Source organism: Oncorhynchus tshawytscha, linkage group LG02 (genome assembly GCF_018296145.1).
Source record: "Oncorhynchus tshawytscha isolate Ot180627B linkage group LG02, Otsh_v2.0, whole genome shotgun sequence".
Classification (NCBI taxonomy): Eukaryota; Metazoa; Chordata; class Actinopteri; order Salmoniformes; family Salmonidae; genus Oncorhynchus; species Oncorhynchus tshawytscha.
This window is the reverse complement of record NC_056430.1, coordinates 34,251,618-34,270,467: the sequence shown is the minus strand read 5'-3', so window position 1 is coordinate 34,270,467 and position 18,850 is coordinate 34,251,618. Positions and strand designations below refer to the sequence as shown.

Sequence of the window (18,850 nt, the reverse complement as noted above, 5' to 3'; positions counted from 1 at the left end):
TTGATGTTTTGTCATAGTGCAGTAGACTGGCATTGTGTGCGTGTTTCTGTGGGTGTGTGTTGGCGCACGTGTGCGTGTCTAGAATTCAAATGTATTCCTATACTGGGATGTAGAGTCTGCGAAACTACAAAGCTCAATCACTAATCATTTCTATCTCTCTCTCTCGCTCTCTCTCTCTCTCTATCCCCCTCTCTCTCTATCTCTCTCTCTCTATCCCTCTCTCTCTCTCTCGCTCTCTTCCTTTCCCTCTCTCCTTTCAGGGAGACAAGGGCAGCACCGGAGAGAGGGTGAGTCGTACAGGGCTATCCCTAGCTTGTGTTGTAGATTCATTGCATACATCTCTGGAGGAATGATGGGGCATAATGATTGTGACCTCTCTGTTATCTGTCTCTCTCTGTCTGTGTGTCTGTTTGTCCTGCTGACAGGGACCTCCAGGAGTGGGCAGTGGCTTGGCTGTGAAGGGGGAGAAGGGATCACCGGTAAGCTCGACGTGTGTCTTTTTGTCTATGTGCCTACATTTGTATCCTGCAGATCTCTGGGGTGATAATTATACTGTACACATCTATGGTTTGATGTGTTACCATAACTGACTTATTTACCATATCTTGTTGTGTTCAGGGGTCTAATGGAAACCCAGGAGCTCAGGGTCTCAGAGGATCTACAGGACAACAAGGAGCCAAAGGAGACAAGGTTGGTACTGTGTGTGTGCCTGTGTGTGTGCGCCTGTGTGTGTACAGTATATGCGTGTGTACTGAGTGTTTTTTATGTTTCAGGGGGAGAGTGCAGAGGGGTTGCCAGGACTGGCTGGGAAGGCGGGAGAGCCTGGTGATCGGGTAGGATACACATTAACATACAGTGCATTCGGGAAGTATTCAGACCCCTTGACTTTTTCCACATTTTGTTACCGGAAAGGTCCTTTCCCAAACTGTTGCCACAATGTTGGAAGCACAGACTCAACTAGAATGTCACTGTATGCTGTAGCGTTAAGATTTCTCTTCACTGGAGCTAAGGGGCCTTGCCCAAACCCTGAAAAACAGCGCCAGACCATTATTCCGACTCCACCAAACTGTACAGTTGGCACTATGCAGGTAGCGTTCTCCTGGCATCCGCCAAACCCCAAACGGACTGCCAGATGGTGAAGTGTGATTCATCACCCCAGAGCTCCAGAGTCCAATGGCAGTGAGCCACTCCAGCCGACCCTTTGCATTTCACATGGTGATCTTAGGCTTGTGTGCAGCTGCTCGGCCATGGGAACACATTTCATGAAGCTCCCGACGAACATTTATTGTGCTGATGTTGCTTCCAGAGGCAGTTTGGAACTCGGTAGTGAGGGTTGCAACCAAGGACAGACGATTTTTACGCTCTACGTGCTTCAGCACTCGCCGGTCCCGTTCTGTGAGCTTGTGTGTCCTACCACTTCGCGGCTGAGACGTTGTTGCTTCTAGACGTTTCCACTTCACAATAACAGCACTTACAGTTGACTGGGGCAGCTCTAGCAGGGCAGACATTTGACTAACTCACTTGTTGGAAAGGTGGCATGCTATGACGGTGCCACGTTGAGAGTCACTGAGCTCTTTCTTCAGTAAGGCCATTCTACTGCCACTGCTTGTCTATGGAGATCATATGGCTGTGTGCTCGATTTTATACACTTGTCAGCAACGGGTGTGACTGAAATAGCCAAATCCACTAATTTGAAAGGGTGTCCACATACTTTTGTACAGTACATACATGTGTACATATCTTTTTACTGTAACATGAAGGACATACTCAAGTCATGTACAACATATTCCAACACGTTTGTGTGTTTTAGGGTCCCCGTGGGCCTGCTGGGAGCATTGGACTCAAGGTTAGACAATGCAAAACATTGAATCAAATCTCCATGTTTGGGAATGTATGATATAATGTATATTTGGGTGGTTGCGTGGGTTTGGGTGGATGGATGACCCTGCTCTCTCTATCTTCTCAGGGGGACCGGGGCCAGCCAGGTGAGCCTGGATCACAAGGTGACAGGGTGAGTATGGATACAGCCCCTCTAACCCAGTTAGACTGTGGCTGTTAAACTGGTTTGTCTGCTGTGGGTTGTAACTGACTGTGTTGCCTTTCCAGGGAGAGAGAGGACTTGCTGGCTTGGCAGCGGAGAGGGTGAGTACAGTACCATGCATTTGGTTATGCCTCTTTTCGCTGTGACCTTGTTCATGACCATGACGCTAGATATTGTACAGCTACAGTATAGGAGTTTCACATTTGTTTTCCGTTTTCATGTGTTCACTAGTATTTATCCTTATCCTTGCTCGCTCACTTTTACTCCTACACTGAACCGAATCCATTTGTGTTAGCATGAAGGTCACAGGTATCGGAAATGCCTGCTGAGGGTTGTCATGCAGTGTGTTGTTCTGACCACAGTGTGGCGCTGTGTGTTTCAGGGGGAGAGTGGACAGCCAGGCTCTACAGGGGCTCCAGGCCTGAGGGTGAGTAACCATGTGTTACTGTACCTCTACATGATTTGAGTCATCTTCACATCGTGACCCACCACTATTGATTGATGTTGTTCAGTTATAGGATTTGATGATGCATGCAGAGTCTTTAGATATTTGTGATATTTTATTACAATGCGTGAGTGTGTGAGTTGTGTATGTGTATGTGAGTAAGTGTGTGTTGACTTGCTCACAGGGTTTCCCTGGCACCAGTGGATTACCAGGAGAGAAGGTGAGGCTAATACAGTATGACTGACTCTGATCATTTAAATTGAATCTCCACAAAATAAAAATGAGTGAACTATGTAATGTAATCAGAACAATGACATCAAATAAACATAGATGAACATCAGATAAAAACACCCTAACCTGTCTGTCTCCAGGGCAGTGAGGGCGCTAAAGGAGAACCTGGCCGGAGTGTGAGTCACCTCATACATGGTTTATTTTGATGCCTCATAATTAGATGGACCGATATGTTTTATTTTTATGGATTTTTATGGAAGTACTTCTCTACAGTAATTGAAAAGGCACAGATCAGTATTGGTCAATGTAATGATATTTCCTCCTTTTGTATATTTCTACACATCCAGGGGCCAGGATTAGGTGGGAAGAAAGGTGAACAGGCAAGTTTCTCACTTTTACTTCCTCATACTTCCCATCTCCATATTAATGGTTGATATGTTGATGTACTGGACACAGTTACAACACTTTCTCCATAGACTCATTCTCTCTTCCCCCTCTCCTCTCTTTCCTCAGGGTGAGCCGGGTCTGCCAGGTCCAGAGGGGCCCAGGGGCCAGAAGGGCGATCCAGCCCAGAAAGGTGAAAAAGTGAGTTGGTACCCACAGGTTACATGATGGTGCGCTGCATGAAACAGGCACTCCATGCCCTTCGGTTGTGTGTGTTTGTGCTCGGCATGTGTGTGTGTACAGGGGATTTAATGATGTTCTCTATGCAAGTGGGTATCAGTGTTTTATGCTGTTCATTTGTCTTTCTGTTACTCACTGTCTCTCATTCTCTAATTTCTCTCCCCTTTCATTCTTCCAGGGTTCCCCAGGTACTGGCTCTCCTGGCCAGGCTGGATCTAAAGGAGAGCAGGGGGATCGGGTGAGTTCAGAGGAAGCTGTGATAATTTATCAGTCTTTATCTAAGCTACACATCTCCTTGATATACATTTTTTTCTTTATTGTTTTCTATATTGTAGAATAATAGTGAAGACATCAAAACTATGAAATAAGATATGGAATCATGTAGTAACCAAAAATGTGTTAAACAAATCAAATATATTTTATATTTGAGATTCTTCAAAGTAGCCACCCGTTGTCTTGATGAAAGCTTTGCACACTCTTGGCATTCTCAACCAGCTTCACCTGGAATGCGTTTCCAACATTCTTGAAGGAGTTCCCTCATATGCTGAACACTTGTTGGCTGCTTTTCTGTCACTCTGTGGTCCAGCTCAACCCAAACTATCTCAATTGGGTTGAGGTCAGATGATTGTGGATGCCAGGTCATCTGATGCAGCACTTCATCACTGTCCTTGGTCAAATAGCCCTTACACAGCCTGGAGGTGTATTGCGTCATTGTCCTGTTATAAAACAAATGATAGTCCCACTTAGCGCAACCAGATGGGATGGTGCATCGCTGCAGAATGCTGTGGTAGCCATGCTGGTTAAGTGTGCCTTGAATTCTAAATAAATCACTGACAGTGTCACCAGCAAAGCACCCTCACACCATCACACCTCCTCCTCCATGCTTCACGGTGGGAACCACACATGCGAAGATCATCCGTTCACCTACTCTGTGTCTCACAAAGACATGGCGGTTGTAACCAAAAATCTCAGATTTGGACTCAGACCAAAGGACAGATTTCCACCAGTCTAATGTCCATTGCTCGTGTTTCTTGGCACAAGCAAGTCTTGTATTCTTATTGGTGTCCTTTAGTAGTGGTTTCTTTTCAGCAATTTGACCATGAATGCCTGATTCATGCAGTCTCCTCTGAACAGTTGATGTTGAGATGTGTCTGTTACTTGAACTCTGTGAAGCATTTTTTGGGGGGGCTGGTAACTCTAATGAACTTATCCTTTGCAGCAGAGGTAACTCTAGGTCTTCCTTTCCTGTGGCAGTCCTCCTGAATGCCAGTTTCATCATATCACTTGATACTGCGTTTTTACTGCACTTGTAGAAACTTTCAAAGTTCTTTAAATTTTCTGGATTGACTGACCTTCATGTCTTAAAGTAACGGTGGACTGCCGTTTCTCTTTGCTTATTTGAGCTGTTCTTGCCATAATATGGACTTGGTCTTTTACCAAATAGGGCTATCTTCTGTATACCACCCCTACCTTGTCACAACACAACTGATTGGCTTAAAATCATTAAGAAAGAAAGAAATTCCACAAATACATTTTTAAACAAGGCACACCTGTTAATTTAAATGCATTCCCGGTGACTACCTTATGAAGGGGTGGTAGGTAGCCTAGTGGTTAGAGTGTTGTGCCAGTAACCGAAAGTTTGCTAGATCGAATCCCCGAGGTAAAAAACTGTCGTTCTGATCTGTTTAACATAGTTTTGATGTCTTCACTGTTATTCTACAATATAGAAAATAGTCAAAATAAAGAAAAACCCTTGAATGAGTAGGTGAGTCCCAACTTTTGACTGGTACTGTCTCTGCAGAAAGCCCCCAAAGGTATATTGTAAAACATATGTATCATTCATTGAGCTTCCCTGTGTAGCTGCTGAAAGGTGCTCAGCATGTAGGTCATGTCCTACATACTCAGACTGACAGTCTGTAAACACCTAAACATGTTCTTTCCCCTTTAGGGACTCTCTGGCTTAGCTGGAAGACTGGGGATCAAGGTGAGACACTTGTCTTGACTGGCTTTTGTCTTTTTTTATTTGAACTTCTATTTAGTATTTCTGTTGCATCAGTGTTGCTTTCTCATAAAGTAACTTGTACATTCTTGTAAGTAATTCTTAGCTTTCTTATAGTAAAATTACTGTGTCGTGTCCAGCTGATGTGTTCTTATTGGCTTTGTAGGGAGATTCAGGTGAACCAGGAGAGAGAGGGGAGACAGGACGAGCCGGACCCGCAGGAAAGAATGGCATCCCAGGGAAAGAGGTCTGAGACACTAGCCATTCGACCCTGGAGCTTTTCACCTCTGCCAAACCCCTGCATGTTATACTATCACGCACCCAATGCAAATCATCCCTGTTTCAATAGTAGTCACTTACTGCGCTAACGACCTGTTATCACTCTAATACTACTACTCTGTTATAACTATACTACTATTATGTTATACCTATTGTATTTTCTCAAACTCTGCTTCTTCACAACTGGGCCCATTACCTTTTTACGTCTACACTTTTATTTCTCCAGTTCAATCAACCTAGAGCAGTAGTCACCAACCTTTTCTGAGCCAGAATCACTTTGTGAGCCGAAATGCAACCCGAGATCTACCGCTCAGATTTCTTTAAAAACATGACTTCAAAAATGTAAGCCTAGGCAACATTAACCAATTAAAAACAGTTCTGCAGTGATGAGGTTCGTGCAGTAGGCTACAGAACCAATACAGTCGTGGCCAAAAGTTTTGAGAATGACACAAATATTAATTTTCACAAAGTCTGCTGCCTCAGTTTGTATGATGGCAATTTGCATTTACTCCAGAATGGTATGAAGAGTGATCAGATGAATTGCAATTAATTGCAAAGTCCCTCGTTGCCATGCAAATGAACTGAATTGCAAAAAAACATTTGCACTGCATTTCAGCCCTGCCACAAAAGGACCAGCTGACTTCTCCCAACCATCCAGGAACAGTTTGGTGACGAATAATGCCTTTTCAAGCATGATGGAGCACCTTGCCATAAGGCAAAAGTGATAACTAAGTGGCTCGGGGAACAAAACATTGATATTTTGGGTCCATGGCCAGGAAACTCCCAAGGACTTTAATCCCATTGAGAATTTTTGGTCAATCCTCAAGAGGAGGGTAGACAAACAAAAATCCACAAATTCTAACAAACTCCAAGCATTGATTATGCAAGAATGGGCTGCCATCAGTCAGGATGTGGCCCAGAAGTTAATTGACAGCATGCCAGGGCGGATTGCAGAGGTCTTGAAAAAGAAGGGTCAACACTGCAGATATTGACTCTTTGCATCAAATTCATGTAATTGTCAATAAAAGCCCTTGACACTTATGAAAATCTTGTAATTATACTTCAGTATTCCATAGTAACATCTGACAAAAATATCTAAAGACACTGAAGCAGAAAACTTTGTGAAAATTAATATTTGTGCCGTTCTCAAAACTTTTGGCCACGACTGTATATTATCACTGCATTTTGGCTACGCTTGAATTGCACTGCCAATGTTGTTCTTCTCAGACCATTTTGACATTATATTTCAAAATTGTAGGTATATGATCACACTGGTAATAGATTGTTTGTTGTATTACTTGTGAGGCACAGCTGAGTGAGCATAATAAATAGCTTTTTTGCTGGACTGATGCCCTGCATCTGATGGTCAGTCTGAGGGGGGGAGGGAACAGCGGTGAGGCTGCCTCTCACCCGACTCACCGTCCCGGCTCTCTCCCTTCCTCCATGAGAAAAGGGACAGACTTTTAGCTGATGGCAAAACTTAAGTCACACTGCATTATTTCTGCTTCATGCAGCAATTCATGTTCATGTTGTTACTCCTATGGCCAGAGAAAGTGAAATATTCCTTGATATAAAAAAAGACACAAGCTGCCAATAATAACAACTTGAACATAGCCACAGGAAGTAGGGATGCTGAGGTTGCTGCAGCAGGCCCTGAAAAGTAAGAATGTACATTTTTGTATATATATATATATATATATATATTTTTTTTTTATTCTTACAAAGGTAGTGCACTGGGCCTTTACTAGTCCTGTATTAACGGACCGATATAGCTGACTGTAGTGCGGGCAAACAAAGTGGTGCACTGGGCCTTTACTAGTCCTGTATTAACGGACCGATATAGCTGACTGTAATGCGGGCAAACAAAGTGGTGCACTGGGCCTTTACTAGTCCTGTATTAACGGACCGATATAGCTGACTGTAGTGCGGGCAAACAAAGTGGTGCACTGGGCCTTTACTAGTCCTGTATTAACGGACCGATATAGCTGACTGTAGTGCGGGCAAACAAAGTGGTGCACTGGGCCTTTACTAGTCCTGTATTAACGGACCGATATAGCTGACTGTAGTGCGGGCAAACAAAGTGGTGCACTGGGCCTTTACTAGTCCTGTATTAACGGACCGATATAGCTGACTGTAGTGCGGGCAAACAAAGTGGTGCACTGGGCCTTTACTAGTCCTGTATTAACGGACCGATATAGCTGACTGTAGTGCGGGCAAACAAAGTGGTGCACTGGGCCTTTACTAGTCCTGTATTAACGGACCGATATAGCTGACTGTAGTGCGGGCAAACAAAGTGGTGCACTGGGCCTTTACTAGTCCTGTATTAACGGACCGATATAGCTGACTGTAATGCGGGCAAACAAAGTGGTGCACTGGGCCTTTACTAGTCCTGTATTAACGGACCGATATAGCTGACTGTAGTGCGGGCAAACAAAGTGGTGCACTGGGCCTTTACTAGTCCTGTATTAACGGACCGATATAGCTGACTGTAGTGCGGGCAAACAAAGTGGTGCACTGGGCCTTTACTAGTCCTGTATTAACGGACCGATATAGCCAACTGTAATGCAGGCAACATTTTTTTTGTGTTGGCATCAAGTGTTGGCAGTGCTGAATAACAAATGAAACATAAACTTACTCATAAACTCAGCAGCTCTTTGCTGTATTCATTGAGTCTCTAGTCAGGGTTTTAAAAGTTTTAAAATCTGTTCGAGGCTTCTTTTTACAGTCTATAGTGCGAGGAAACTGTACAGACACGGTGATCTGAGCTATCTGATTGGCCAGTGGTAGGCCTATAAAGTGCACTTGATTTTCCCTCTGGGCCTGACAAGGGTAGGCAAAGTTCTACATGAAATGGTTCAAAATGGGAACATTTGCCTTCCTGATGCTAGGGCTGCTGAATCAAGTGCATCTACCACCAACAGCGTGAAACAAATAAAAAAAATAGGAACGCAAGGCTTTATCATTGGAGTTTCACAGAAATGTTTGGTGATTGACTAGGAATGGGTTGGTGACAATTAAACTATTAGTATGTTATTCAAGACTGTACCACAAAGGGAATGAATGTCATACTGCCATTCCAGTGCAACTAATAACTGTACTAATACAGTGTGTCTAAATCTGACCTCTTTGTTGTGTAAGTGTTGTTATGATATAACAATAACCTAACCAGTCATATAAGGCTTTCTTTCTATCTCTCTCCCCTTATACCCTGATGACACTAGAGGTACATCACCACTAATGACTATTATTACAACTACTCTTTGGAATAATAACTAAACAATATTACTACTACTACTAAGTCTATTTCATGTCTACCGCAATCTCTTTTCTGTATACAGTGCATTCGGGAATTATTCAAACCCCCTTGACTTTTTTCCCACATTTTGTTACGTTACAACCTTATTCTAAAGTATTGTATTAAATATTTTTTCCCCTCATCAATCTACACACAATACCCCATAATGTCAAAGCAAAAACTGTTTTTTAGAAATGTGTGCAAATCTATGACAAATAAAAAACGGAAATATCACATTTACCTAAGTATTCAGACCCTTAACTCAGTACTTGGTTGAAGCACCTTTGGCAGCGATTACAGCCTCTAGTCTTCTTGGGTATGACACTACAAGCTTGGCACACCTGTATTTGGGGAGTTTCTCCCATTCTTCTCTGCAGATCCTCTCAAGCTCTGTCAGGTTGGATGGGGAGCGTCGCTGGACAGCTATTTTCAGGTCTCTCCAGAGATGTTCAATCGGGTTCAAGTCTGGGCTCTGGCTGGGCCACTCAAGGACATTCCATTACTTGTCCCAAAGCCACTCCTGCGTTGTCTTGGCTGTGTGTTTAGGGTCGTTGTCCTGTTGGTAGGTGAACCTTTTTTTCTCAGTCCGAGGTCCTGAGCGCTCTTCATCAAGGATTTGCTCAGTTCATCTTTCCCTCAATCCAGACTAGTCTCCCAGTCCCTACCGCTGAAAAACATCCCCACAGCATGATGCTGCCACCACCATGCTTCACCTTAGAGATGGTGCCAGGTTTCATCCAGATGTGACGCTTGGCATTCAGGCCGATTAGTTCAATCTTGGTTTCATCAGACCAGAGAATCTTGTTTCTCATGGTCTAAGAGTCCTTCAGGTCCCTTTTGGCAAACTCCAAGCTGTCATGTGCCTTTTACTGAGGGGTGGCTTCTTTCTGGCCACTTTACCATAAAGATAAAAGAGAACCGCACACTCTTGGAGCTCAGATGCAATCATTTAATTACCAACGTTTCGACAGCCAAGCTGTCTTCATCAGGGTATAATCACAAACACTGCGGGCTGACTCGTTTATGTAGTGGCAAAAGACACAGGTGTCTGTAATCATGGCCAAGAGTGGCCTAACATCATTGGTTAATTATCAAATATTAAAATGGCATACAAAGGACAGCATACAAACAACAAATGGATAGCATACGATCATAAATTAATTTGACTACACAAGCTTACAAACAATTACAATGGCAAAGTCACAATAATCACAAGAATGGCTTCAGATCAAAGTCTACGTTGAGACCGAAGGGAGCTCTTCTAGATCACTCTACCATAAAGGCCTGATTGGTGGAGTGCTGCAGAGATGGTTGTCCTTCTGGGAGGTTATCCCATCTCCACAGAGGAACTCAGGAGCTCTGTCAGAGTGACCATCAGCTTCTTGATCACCTCCCTGACCAAGGCCCTGCTCTCCCAATTGCTCAGTTTAGCCGGGTGGCCAGCTCCAGGAAGAGTCTTGGTGGTTCAAATCTTCTTCCGTTTAAGAATGACTGTGTTCTTGGGGACCTTCAAGGTTGCAGACATTTTTTGGTACCCTTCGCCAGATCTGTATCTCGTCACAATCCTGTCTTGGAGCTCTACGGACAATTCCTTCAACCTCATGACTTGGTTTTTGCTCTGACATGCATTGTCAACTGTAGGACCTTATATAGACAGGTATGTGCCTTTCCAAATCATGTCCAATCAATTGAATTTACCACAGCTGGACTCAAATCAAGTTGGAGAAACATCTCAAGGATGATCAATTGAAAACAGGATGCACCTGAGCTCAATTTCGAGTGTCATATCAAAGGGTCTGAATACTTAAGTAAATAAAGTATTTCAGTTTTTTTTTAAAGTAATGTGCTAAGGAGTGTTCTAAACTTGTTTTCACGTTGTCATTATGGGGTATTGTGTGTAGATTGATGAGGAAAATTTGTATTTAATCAATTTTATAATACGGCTGTAACGCAACAAAATGTGGAAAAGGGGAAGGGGTCTGAATTCTTACCATTGCCCTATGTGATGTTGTGGGGTTCAGTTTTAAAAGTTTGATGTATTTTGACTGTGTCAGTGTGGTGTTCTCCCCCTATGATGGGACTAAATTATGGATCACTATGTTTTGCAGGGAGCCAAAGGAGACAAGGGTGACGAAGGCACTCCTGTAAGAAACATTCTCTCCTTCCAGCTCTCTATATATCATTTGTCCTGTGACAAACCATGATATCTCTTTTTCTCTCTCTCTCTTTCAATTCAATTCAATTTAAGGTCTTTATTGGCATTGGAAACATTTTTTTAAGTGAAATAGGTAATAAAAAAATGTGAAATAAACAATTAATACATTTACTGTAAACATTTTACTCATAAAAGTTCCAAAGTTCGCTCGCTCTCGCGATCTGTTTCTGTCTCTATCTCTCTGTCACTCCCTTATTGCCTTATCTGGTTCTATCAGTTCCATTCAAAGTGTTCCATGTTTGAATGCCACTTCTCTCTCTCTGGCACCCATTCTCTTTATTAATATTGGTGAGTGAGAGATGTGTATTATTGTCACATGATTCAGTCACGCCTCAGACCCTCTGCTCATCTGACAGGGGATTGGTGGAGTCTAGAGACAATAGCAGACAATAGCATAGCATGTATCTGTTTCTATGTCTCCTCACTTCCTCCTTCCCATCTTCCTCTCCTCCATCGGTTGCTCTAATTTTCCGTCTGTTCTCGCTCTCTCCACCAGGGGGAGTCTGGACTCCCAGGGAAGGCAGGGGAGAGAGGACTAAGGGTGAGTAGTCACATGTCTGTGTCACATACATGGTGTAAATGAATGGACAAAGCCATTGATCACATGACACCATTCATTCCAATAGCATATTGAAGCCAAATGAAGTCGGTTAAGATGGCGTCTCAAGGAGACATAACATGCACCGTTTGAGCTACTCCTGGAATGGACGTTGCAGGCCAGCTCAGTGCTGCCGCCTCTCATTGTTGAAGGCCGACCTGTGTACTGCAGGCTGCCATTGGCAACTAAATTATCCTTATCTTTTTCTGTGTGTGATTTTAAAAGATTTGGTTCAAGGACATATCATTTTTTGTACCATGCATAATTTTCCAAAAATATATAAATGCAACATGCAACAATTTCAAAGATTTTACTGAGTTACAGTTCATATAAGGAAATCAGTTAATTGAATAAATTAATTTGGCCCTAATCTATGGATTTCATATGACTGGGGATACAGATATGATTTTTTGGTCATAGATACCATTAAAAGTATCTCGTCATGGTATCTCTATGCATTCAAATTGCCATTGATGAAATGCAATTGTGTTCATTGTCCGTAGTTTATGCCTGCCCATACCATAACCTCGCCACCACCATGGGGCACTCTGTTCACAATGTCGACATCAGCAAACCGCTCGCCCACACAATGCCATACACGTGGTCTCCGGTTGAGGCCATTTGGACATACTGCCGACTTCTCTAAAATGACGTTGGAGTTGACTTATGGTAGAGAAATTAACATTCAATTCTCTGGCAACAGCTCTGGTGGACATTCCTGCAGTCAGCATGCCAATTGCACTCTCTCTTAAAACTTGAGACATCTGTGGCATTGTGTTGTGTGACTAAACTGCACTTTTAAGAGTGGCCTTTTATTATCCCCAGCATAAGGTGAACCTGTGTAATGATCATGCTGTTTAATGAGCTTCTTGACATGACAGGTGGATGGGTTATCTTGGCAAAGAAGAAATGCTCATTAACATTTGAGAGAAATTAGCTTTTTGTGCGTATGAAAAATATCTGTGATATTTTATTTCAGCTCATGAAACATGGGACCAACACTTTACATGTTGGTTTATATTTTTGTTCAGTGTAGATTTACACAAAGATTGACCATGAAGATTGCCATTTTTCCATTCACTATAATGGGGGATCCTGTTTTCTGCTTACAATGCCTGCAGTACCGCAGTTGGCCTTGAATTTCCATGGCTTCAATGAGAGGGGGCACTATAAAACATTTAAAAAACTCTCTTTATGCCCTCTTTTCAGAATCGTCTTGCTGTACTGTATATGGTGATTGATCATGACCTATATTAGTGATCAATCAGTGAAATTGCTTATCCATATATTTATAAATTCTTATTCCATTCCTTTACTTAGATTTGTGTGTATTAGGTATTTGTTGTGAAATTGTTAGATATTACTTGTTAGATATTGCTGCACTATCGGAACAAGAAGCACAAGCATTTCGCCACACTCGCAATAACATCTGCTAAACATGTGTATGTGACCAATAAAATTTGATTTGATGAACCATGACCAACATGATATGAAGTGGATGTTGTCAGGACAGATGAAACCCTGATGAAGACCGCTTAGCTGTCGTTGATTAAATGCAGTTTTGCATCTGAGCCATCAGTGTGCAGCTTTTCCTTTCTTTTCTAAGATGTTTTTAGGACTACCATGGTAACTAAGCATTAATCTGTGTGGGTTTTATCCCCCGTCCTCAGGGCCTTGCGGGTCAGCCTGGACGAGCAGGAGAGAAGGGAGACCTGGGAGACCCTGGAGAGCATGGACGTAATGTGAGACACATGTTTATGTGACAATGTGACACTCCTCTGACAGATTGAGCTGATATACTGTCTGTGTCTTCTGTGTAATAGTTATTGAGAGCATGGAAGACATGTGAGACACATGTTTGTGACGTGACACTTCTGTACACCCCTGAATCAGTCAATAATTAATGTGACACTCTTCTGCCAGATTCATCTGATACTCTATATGTGTCAGTATTTGTGTTGGTTACTGTGAGTAATACAGTAGCAGTTGGTGTCTGTCTGTAGTGACAGTTTGTGTGTGTGTGGTGTGATGTGTATGGTGTGTCATCCACAGGGCAGCCCAGGACCTATCGGACCAAGAGGAGAGAAAGGAGTTGAGGTCAGAGGTTATGCTGTTTGTTATCTAATCTGATAGAATAGTTCTAATCTGCTCAAAGTAACAAATCTGTATGTTGTTTATGACACAATAGGGAGCTCAAGGCCGCCCAGGACCTCCAGGGAAGGTGGTGAGTCCTGATAAGATTATAACTCTTTAACAATATGTTCATTTAGCAGAGGCTAAATGTGACTTTCAGTCAACAAATATGGCCCTTGTGAGAATCATACCAAAGAAATAGTATTACAAGCACCGTACTAACTGAGTGAACAATCAGAACCACATAGCTACCTACATCTCTCTGTCTCTAACTTCTACAGGGCGATACAGAGCAAAAGCTTAAAGGAGAAAGAGGAGAAAAGGTATGTAGATCTCCCTTACTTACTTCTAACATTGTACGAACACATCTTTGTATGTATACAGCACAGCTCTCTCTCTCAGTACACCTAACCTCCCAGTGTCTGACGTCACTTCCTGTGTCTAGGGAGATGCTGGTGACCCGGGAGAGCATGGGGGCAAAGGTCAGAAGGGCGAGGCAGGGTCCTCAGGGGCTGCGGGGCTCCGGGTGAGTAAGACTGCTGTCTCTGTCTCTTATCTAACCTTTATTTAACCAGGAAAAGCCCATTGAGACCCAGAGTCTCTTTTTCAAGGGAGACCTGGCCAAGAAGGCAGCAACAATCAATACATTACAGAATTAAAACATACAACAACATGATCCAGACTAAAAAATCTCCTCTGTAACAGTCTCTCATCAACATTTTAAATTAATTCAGTGGCGCTAACGTATCTAGATGAAGCATAGATTGTAGACTATTCCATGCACAAGACGAGAAGGCAGTCTTGCCTAATACTGTAAATGTCCTGAGGACTTTAAGTAGCAACCACCTAGCAGACCGGGTATGGTGACCAGACTACAGAGGTGAAGAGGAAGTTTACTCAAAAGGGCTTTGTAGATGAACACATTCTGTAGATGAACACATACAAATTTAGCTTAGTGCCATATAAAGTGAGGTCCAACTCACCATTTGGTAAAAGGTGCAATGGTGGGTGAGTGACTTGGCATTTGTAGTAAAGAGCAAGGATGCATGATAAACAGAGTCCAGTCTCTGTAAGACTGTTGAGGCTGCATGCATATACAACAAGTCACCATAGTCAATTACAGAGAGAAAAGTGGCCTGAACAAGCTTTTTTTATTTATTTTGACCTTTTATTTAACTAGGTAAGTCAGATAGCTAAGTCAGGTAAGTCAGATAACAAATTATTATTTACAATGACGGCCTACCCCGGCCAAACCCGGACGACGCTGGGCCAATTTTACGCCGCCCTGTGGGACTCCCAACCACGGTCGGTTGTGGTACAGCCTTGAATCAAACCAGGGTCTGTAGCGCTGAGATACAGTGCCTTAGACCGCTGCGCCACTCGGCTCCTTTCTAGCTATAAGGGGGAAGCAAGCCTTATTACGAAAATAAAAACCCAATTTCTAATTGGGTTTAAAGAAACCTTGTCATCCAACCATATAGGTATTTGTAGGATGACACGTTTTCAATGGATAAGTACCCTTGATGGGTCACTGCCTCTAAACTACCTCTAAACTGTAAGAGTCTTATGGGGCTATCCTTCCAAATCTAGTTTCTTGAGAAACCTAAGCTTCGGCGGTTACTGAGTATACTGACCTGTGATGGCTGTCTGTCTGTGTGCTGTAGTGTGTGTAATTCTTACCCTGTGTCTTCTCTCTGTCTCACCTGCTCTGTTTGTCTGTGTAGGGTCTCGAGGGACAGCGTGGACCTCCAGGGTCGAGAGTAAGTCACTGTCTGTCTGTCATGTGTGTCTGTCTGTTTTTCTGTCAAGTGTGTCTGTCTTTCTGTCTGCCTGTATGTCTATCTCCTATGTTTGTCTGTCTGTCTAATCACTCTATGCCTCTCTCCTCCCCTCTCTCTATTTCACTCATGGCTCTTTTTTTATTTTTCTCCAGGGTGACACAGGAGAGAGAGGAGGCCCAGGAGAGAAGGTCTGAACAACACATGCTACAGTGACTTCTCACATTCTCACACAGGCAGATTTTCTAATTGACAAATCCTGATAGGATATGGTTCTCCAAACTGGCTGGTGATTGGCAGATTGCGCTGTCCTTCATTCCACCGGATCCTGTTTACCAGTCTGCAGATTCCCAGTGGGATGAAGCTCAGTGGGGCCTGCTCACAACATCACCATAGCCTGAGACATGCAACTTACTACTGTATACACACATGCTCTGCATCCTAAAAAATACCTCACCGTAGTAATTTTCAAACATTGAACTAACTCTGAGTAACGACGCTGGAGCACTGAATTGCCTTTCCGCAGTAGTAGTAGAGTTTTATCCTCTTGTGCAAAATGTCCCCAGGTCCAATACAACCACTGTGCAGCCCTTAATCTGATCATACTCTATGCATCATGTCTGTAGGGAGAGAGAGGTGCGTCTGGGCTGGATGGACGCAACGGTCTGGATGGCAAACCAGGGGCACCAGGAGCGGCCGGCCTGAGGGTCAGTACCTCTGTCTCTGTCATACAGACATTACAACAGCTGTAGATTCTCAGGGTACTGTGAACATGACATAAACATTACTGTCTTTAGTTGTCTCTCAATTCTTTTCTCTTGGTGTTACAGGGAGACCCAGGGAAACTAGGGGATCCAGGAAGAGATGTGAGTACCACTGTTCTCCAGGCCAGAATCAACCCCTAGACTCGGGGTGCACAACCCCAGTCCCAGAGGGCTGCGCTTGTGTGGCTCTCTGGTACATTCATTCGTCTGTTAAAGTCAGTGAGTGGAGCTGTTACCATGTGTCTTATCTGAACCTTGGAGAGGTCCCATTAAGAAATGAGAAAGGACTTCATGCAAAGATGATCTATTATATTGATGGTCCACTGGCCGCTTTAACAATGGAAATACATGTCTGCAAAGGTGAAAGGCAGGTGGGAGGAGGCGAGATCAGGTGGGGAAAATTCTGATGATCTTTTGTAGAAAACGTATCAATACACTCGTAACAACCAAAGCATTATGAAATCAAATAATCCTCAGCTATCAAAATAGCAATTCACTTTCATCTTAAACAAATTCGTCACTTTCACATTGCCCTCCAGACAAAAACACCTTGCTTGCTTATAGCGTTAAGCAGAACAAATCTGCTTAATCTGCGCGGACAGATTTTGGGCGACCCTCTTGCTTTGCCTCTTGCTTTCAGCTTCAGGATAGTATCGCATCTGCCAAATTACTAAAATGTCAATGTACGTGGAACAAAAATATAAATTCAACATGTAAAGTGTTGGTCCCATGTTTCATGAGCTGAAATAAAAGAACCCAGAAATGTTCTATACGCACAAAAAGCGTATTTCTCTTAAATGTTGTGCACAAATTTGTTTACATCCCTGTTAGTGAGCATTTCTCCATTGCCAAAGTAATCCATCTACATGACTGGTGTGGCATATCAAGAAGCTGATTAAACAGCATGATCATTGCACTGGTGCACCTTGTGCTGGAGACAATAAAAGGCCACCCTAAAATGTGCAGTTTTGTCACACAACACAATGCTACTGATGTCTCAAGTTTTGAAGAAGCATGCAATTGGCATGCTGACCTCTGGAATGTCCACCAGAGCTGTTGCCAGATAAGTTGATGTTAATTTCTCTACCATAAGCCGCCTCCAACATCATTTTAGAGAATTTGGCAGTACATCCAACCGGCCTCACAACCGCAGACTATGTGTAACCATGCCAGCCCAGGACCTCCACATCCGGCTTCTTCACCTGCAGGACCGTCTGAGACCAGCCACCCAGACAGCAGATGAAACTGTGAGTTTGCACAAACAAATAATTTCTGCACAAACTGTCAGAAACCATTTCAGGGAAACTCATCTGCGTGCCCGTCGTCCTCACCAGGGTCTTGACCTGACTGCAGTTCGGCGTCGTAACCCGACTTCAGTGGGCCAATGCTCACCTTCGATGGCCACTGGCACCCTGTAGGAATGGATGAATCCCGCTTTCAACTGTACCGAGCAGATAGCAGACAGCGTGTATGGCGTTGTGTGGGTGAGCTGTTTGCTGATGTCAGTGTTGTGAACAGAGTGCCCCGTGGTGATGAGGTTATGGTATGGGCAGGCATAAACTACAGACAACGAACACAATTGCATTTTATCGATGGCAATTTGAATGCTCCTTGACAAGATCCTGAGGGCCATTGTCGGGCCATTCATCTGCCGCCATCACCTCATGTTTCAGCATGATAATGCACACCCCCATGGCGCAAGGATCTGTACACAATTCCTAGAAACTGAAAATATCCCAGTTCTTCCATGGCTGCACATGTTTGGGATGCTCTGGATCGACGTGTACGACAGCATGTTCCAGTTCCTGCCAATAACCAGCAACTTCGAACAGCCATTGAAAAGGAGTGAGACAACATTCTATAGGCTACAATCAACAGTGCTTTATTGACTATGAACTTGCTTATTCATCCAATGGTGTGACAGACTATGTTTGTTCCCAAGCTCTGGACTCTGACTCTATTGGTTACATAGACTCTTGGCCTCCCACCGTATTCTAACTACCTCTTGCCGGCTTTGTATTCATGTTATCTGATGAAATTTCTGTACAATATTATCTTGTTGCCATCTGATGCACATCCAAATGTCATAAACAATCAACACTGCAGAGTTCTCCCAGTCCTTTGCCATGCCCTGATTGTATTACTGCTGATGATATCTGGAAATGTGCATATACACCCTAGCCCATCTACTGTTGCTAGCCCCAATTCAGACTTGTTCTCTGATATCTGTTTCACTGATTTCTGCTCTCGTAAAAGTCTGGGTTTTCTGCAAATTGACACTTCAAGCTTATTACCTAAAATGGATACATTTAAAATGTGGGTTCACAGCTCCAATCCAGATGTGTTGGTCATTACTGAAACGTGGTTAAGAAAGAGTGTTTTCAACACTGATGTTAACTTTTCTGGTTATAACCTTTTTTGACAAGACAGATCTTCAAAGGAGGTGGA

At 43.3% G+C, this 18,850-nt stretch overlaps 1 protein-coding gene across 5 annotated transcripts in view; it reads left to right on the top strand.

Moving 5' to 3' along the window:
• LOC112262844 (collagen, type VII, alpha 1) overlaps positions 1-18,850 on the top strand; it is a 102,526-nt gene that overhangs the window by 48,740 nt on the left and 34,936 nt on the right. For all 5 annotated transcript variants that reach the window (XM_042297204.1, XM_042297203.1, XM_042297200.1 and 2 more), the window contains exons 39-64: positions 261-287; positions 426-479; positions 619-690; positions 774-833; positions 1,811-1,846; positions 1,967-2,011; positions 2,107-2,142; positions 2,424-2,468; positions 2,671-2,706; positions 2,858-2,893; positions 3,065-3,097; positions 3,231-3,302; positions 3,520-3,579; positions 5,290-5,325; positions 5,507-5,587; positions 11,023-11,058; positions 11,626-11,670; positions 13,398-13,469; positions 13,780-13,824; positions 13,916-13,951; positions 14,142-14,183; positions 14,306-14,386; positions 15,585-15,620; positions 15,794-15,829; positions 16,265-16,345; positions 16,469-16,504. In XM_042297204.1, coding sequence (XP_042153138.1) covers positions 261-287; positions 426-479; positions 619-690; positions 774-833; positions 1,811-1,846; positions 1,967-2,011; positions 2,107-2,142; positions 2,424-2,468; positions 2,671-2,706; positions 2,858-2,893; positions 3,065-3,097; positions 3,231-3,302; positions 3,520-3,579; positions 5,290-5,325; positions 5,507-5,587; positions 11,023-11,058; positions 11,626-11,670; positions 13,398-13,469; positions 13,780-13,824; positions 13,916-13,951; positions 14,142-14,183; positions 14,306-14,386; positions 15,585-15,620; positions 15,794-15,829; positions 16,265-16,345; positions 16,469-16,504 — 1,275 coding nt within the window. The remainder of the gene's footprint in view (positions 1-260; positions 288-425; positions 480-618; positions 691-773; positions 834-1,810; positions 1,847-1,966; positions 2,012-2,106; positions 2,143-2,423; positions 2,469-2,670; positions 2,707-2,857; positions 2,894-3,064; positions 3,098-3,230; positions 3,303-3,519; positions 3,580-5,289; positions 5,326-5,506; positions 5,588-11,022; positions 11,059-11,625; positions 11,671-13,397; positions 13,470-13,779; positions 13,825-13,915; positions 13,952-14,141; positions 14,184-14,305; positions 14,387-15,584; positions 15,621-15,793; positions 15,830-16,264; positions 16,346-16,468; positions 16,505-18,850) is intronic.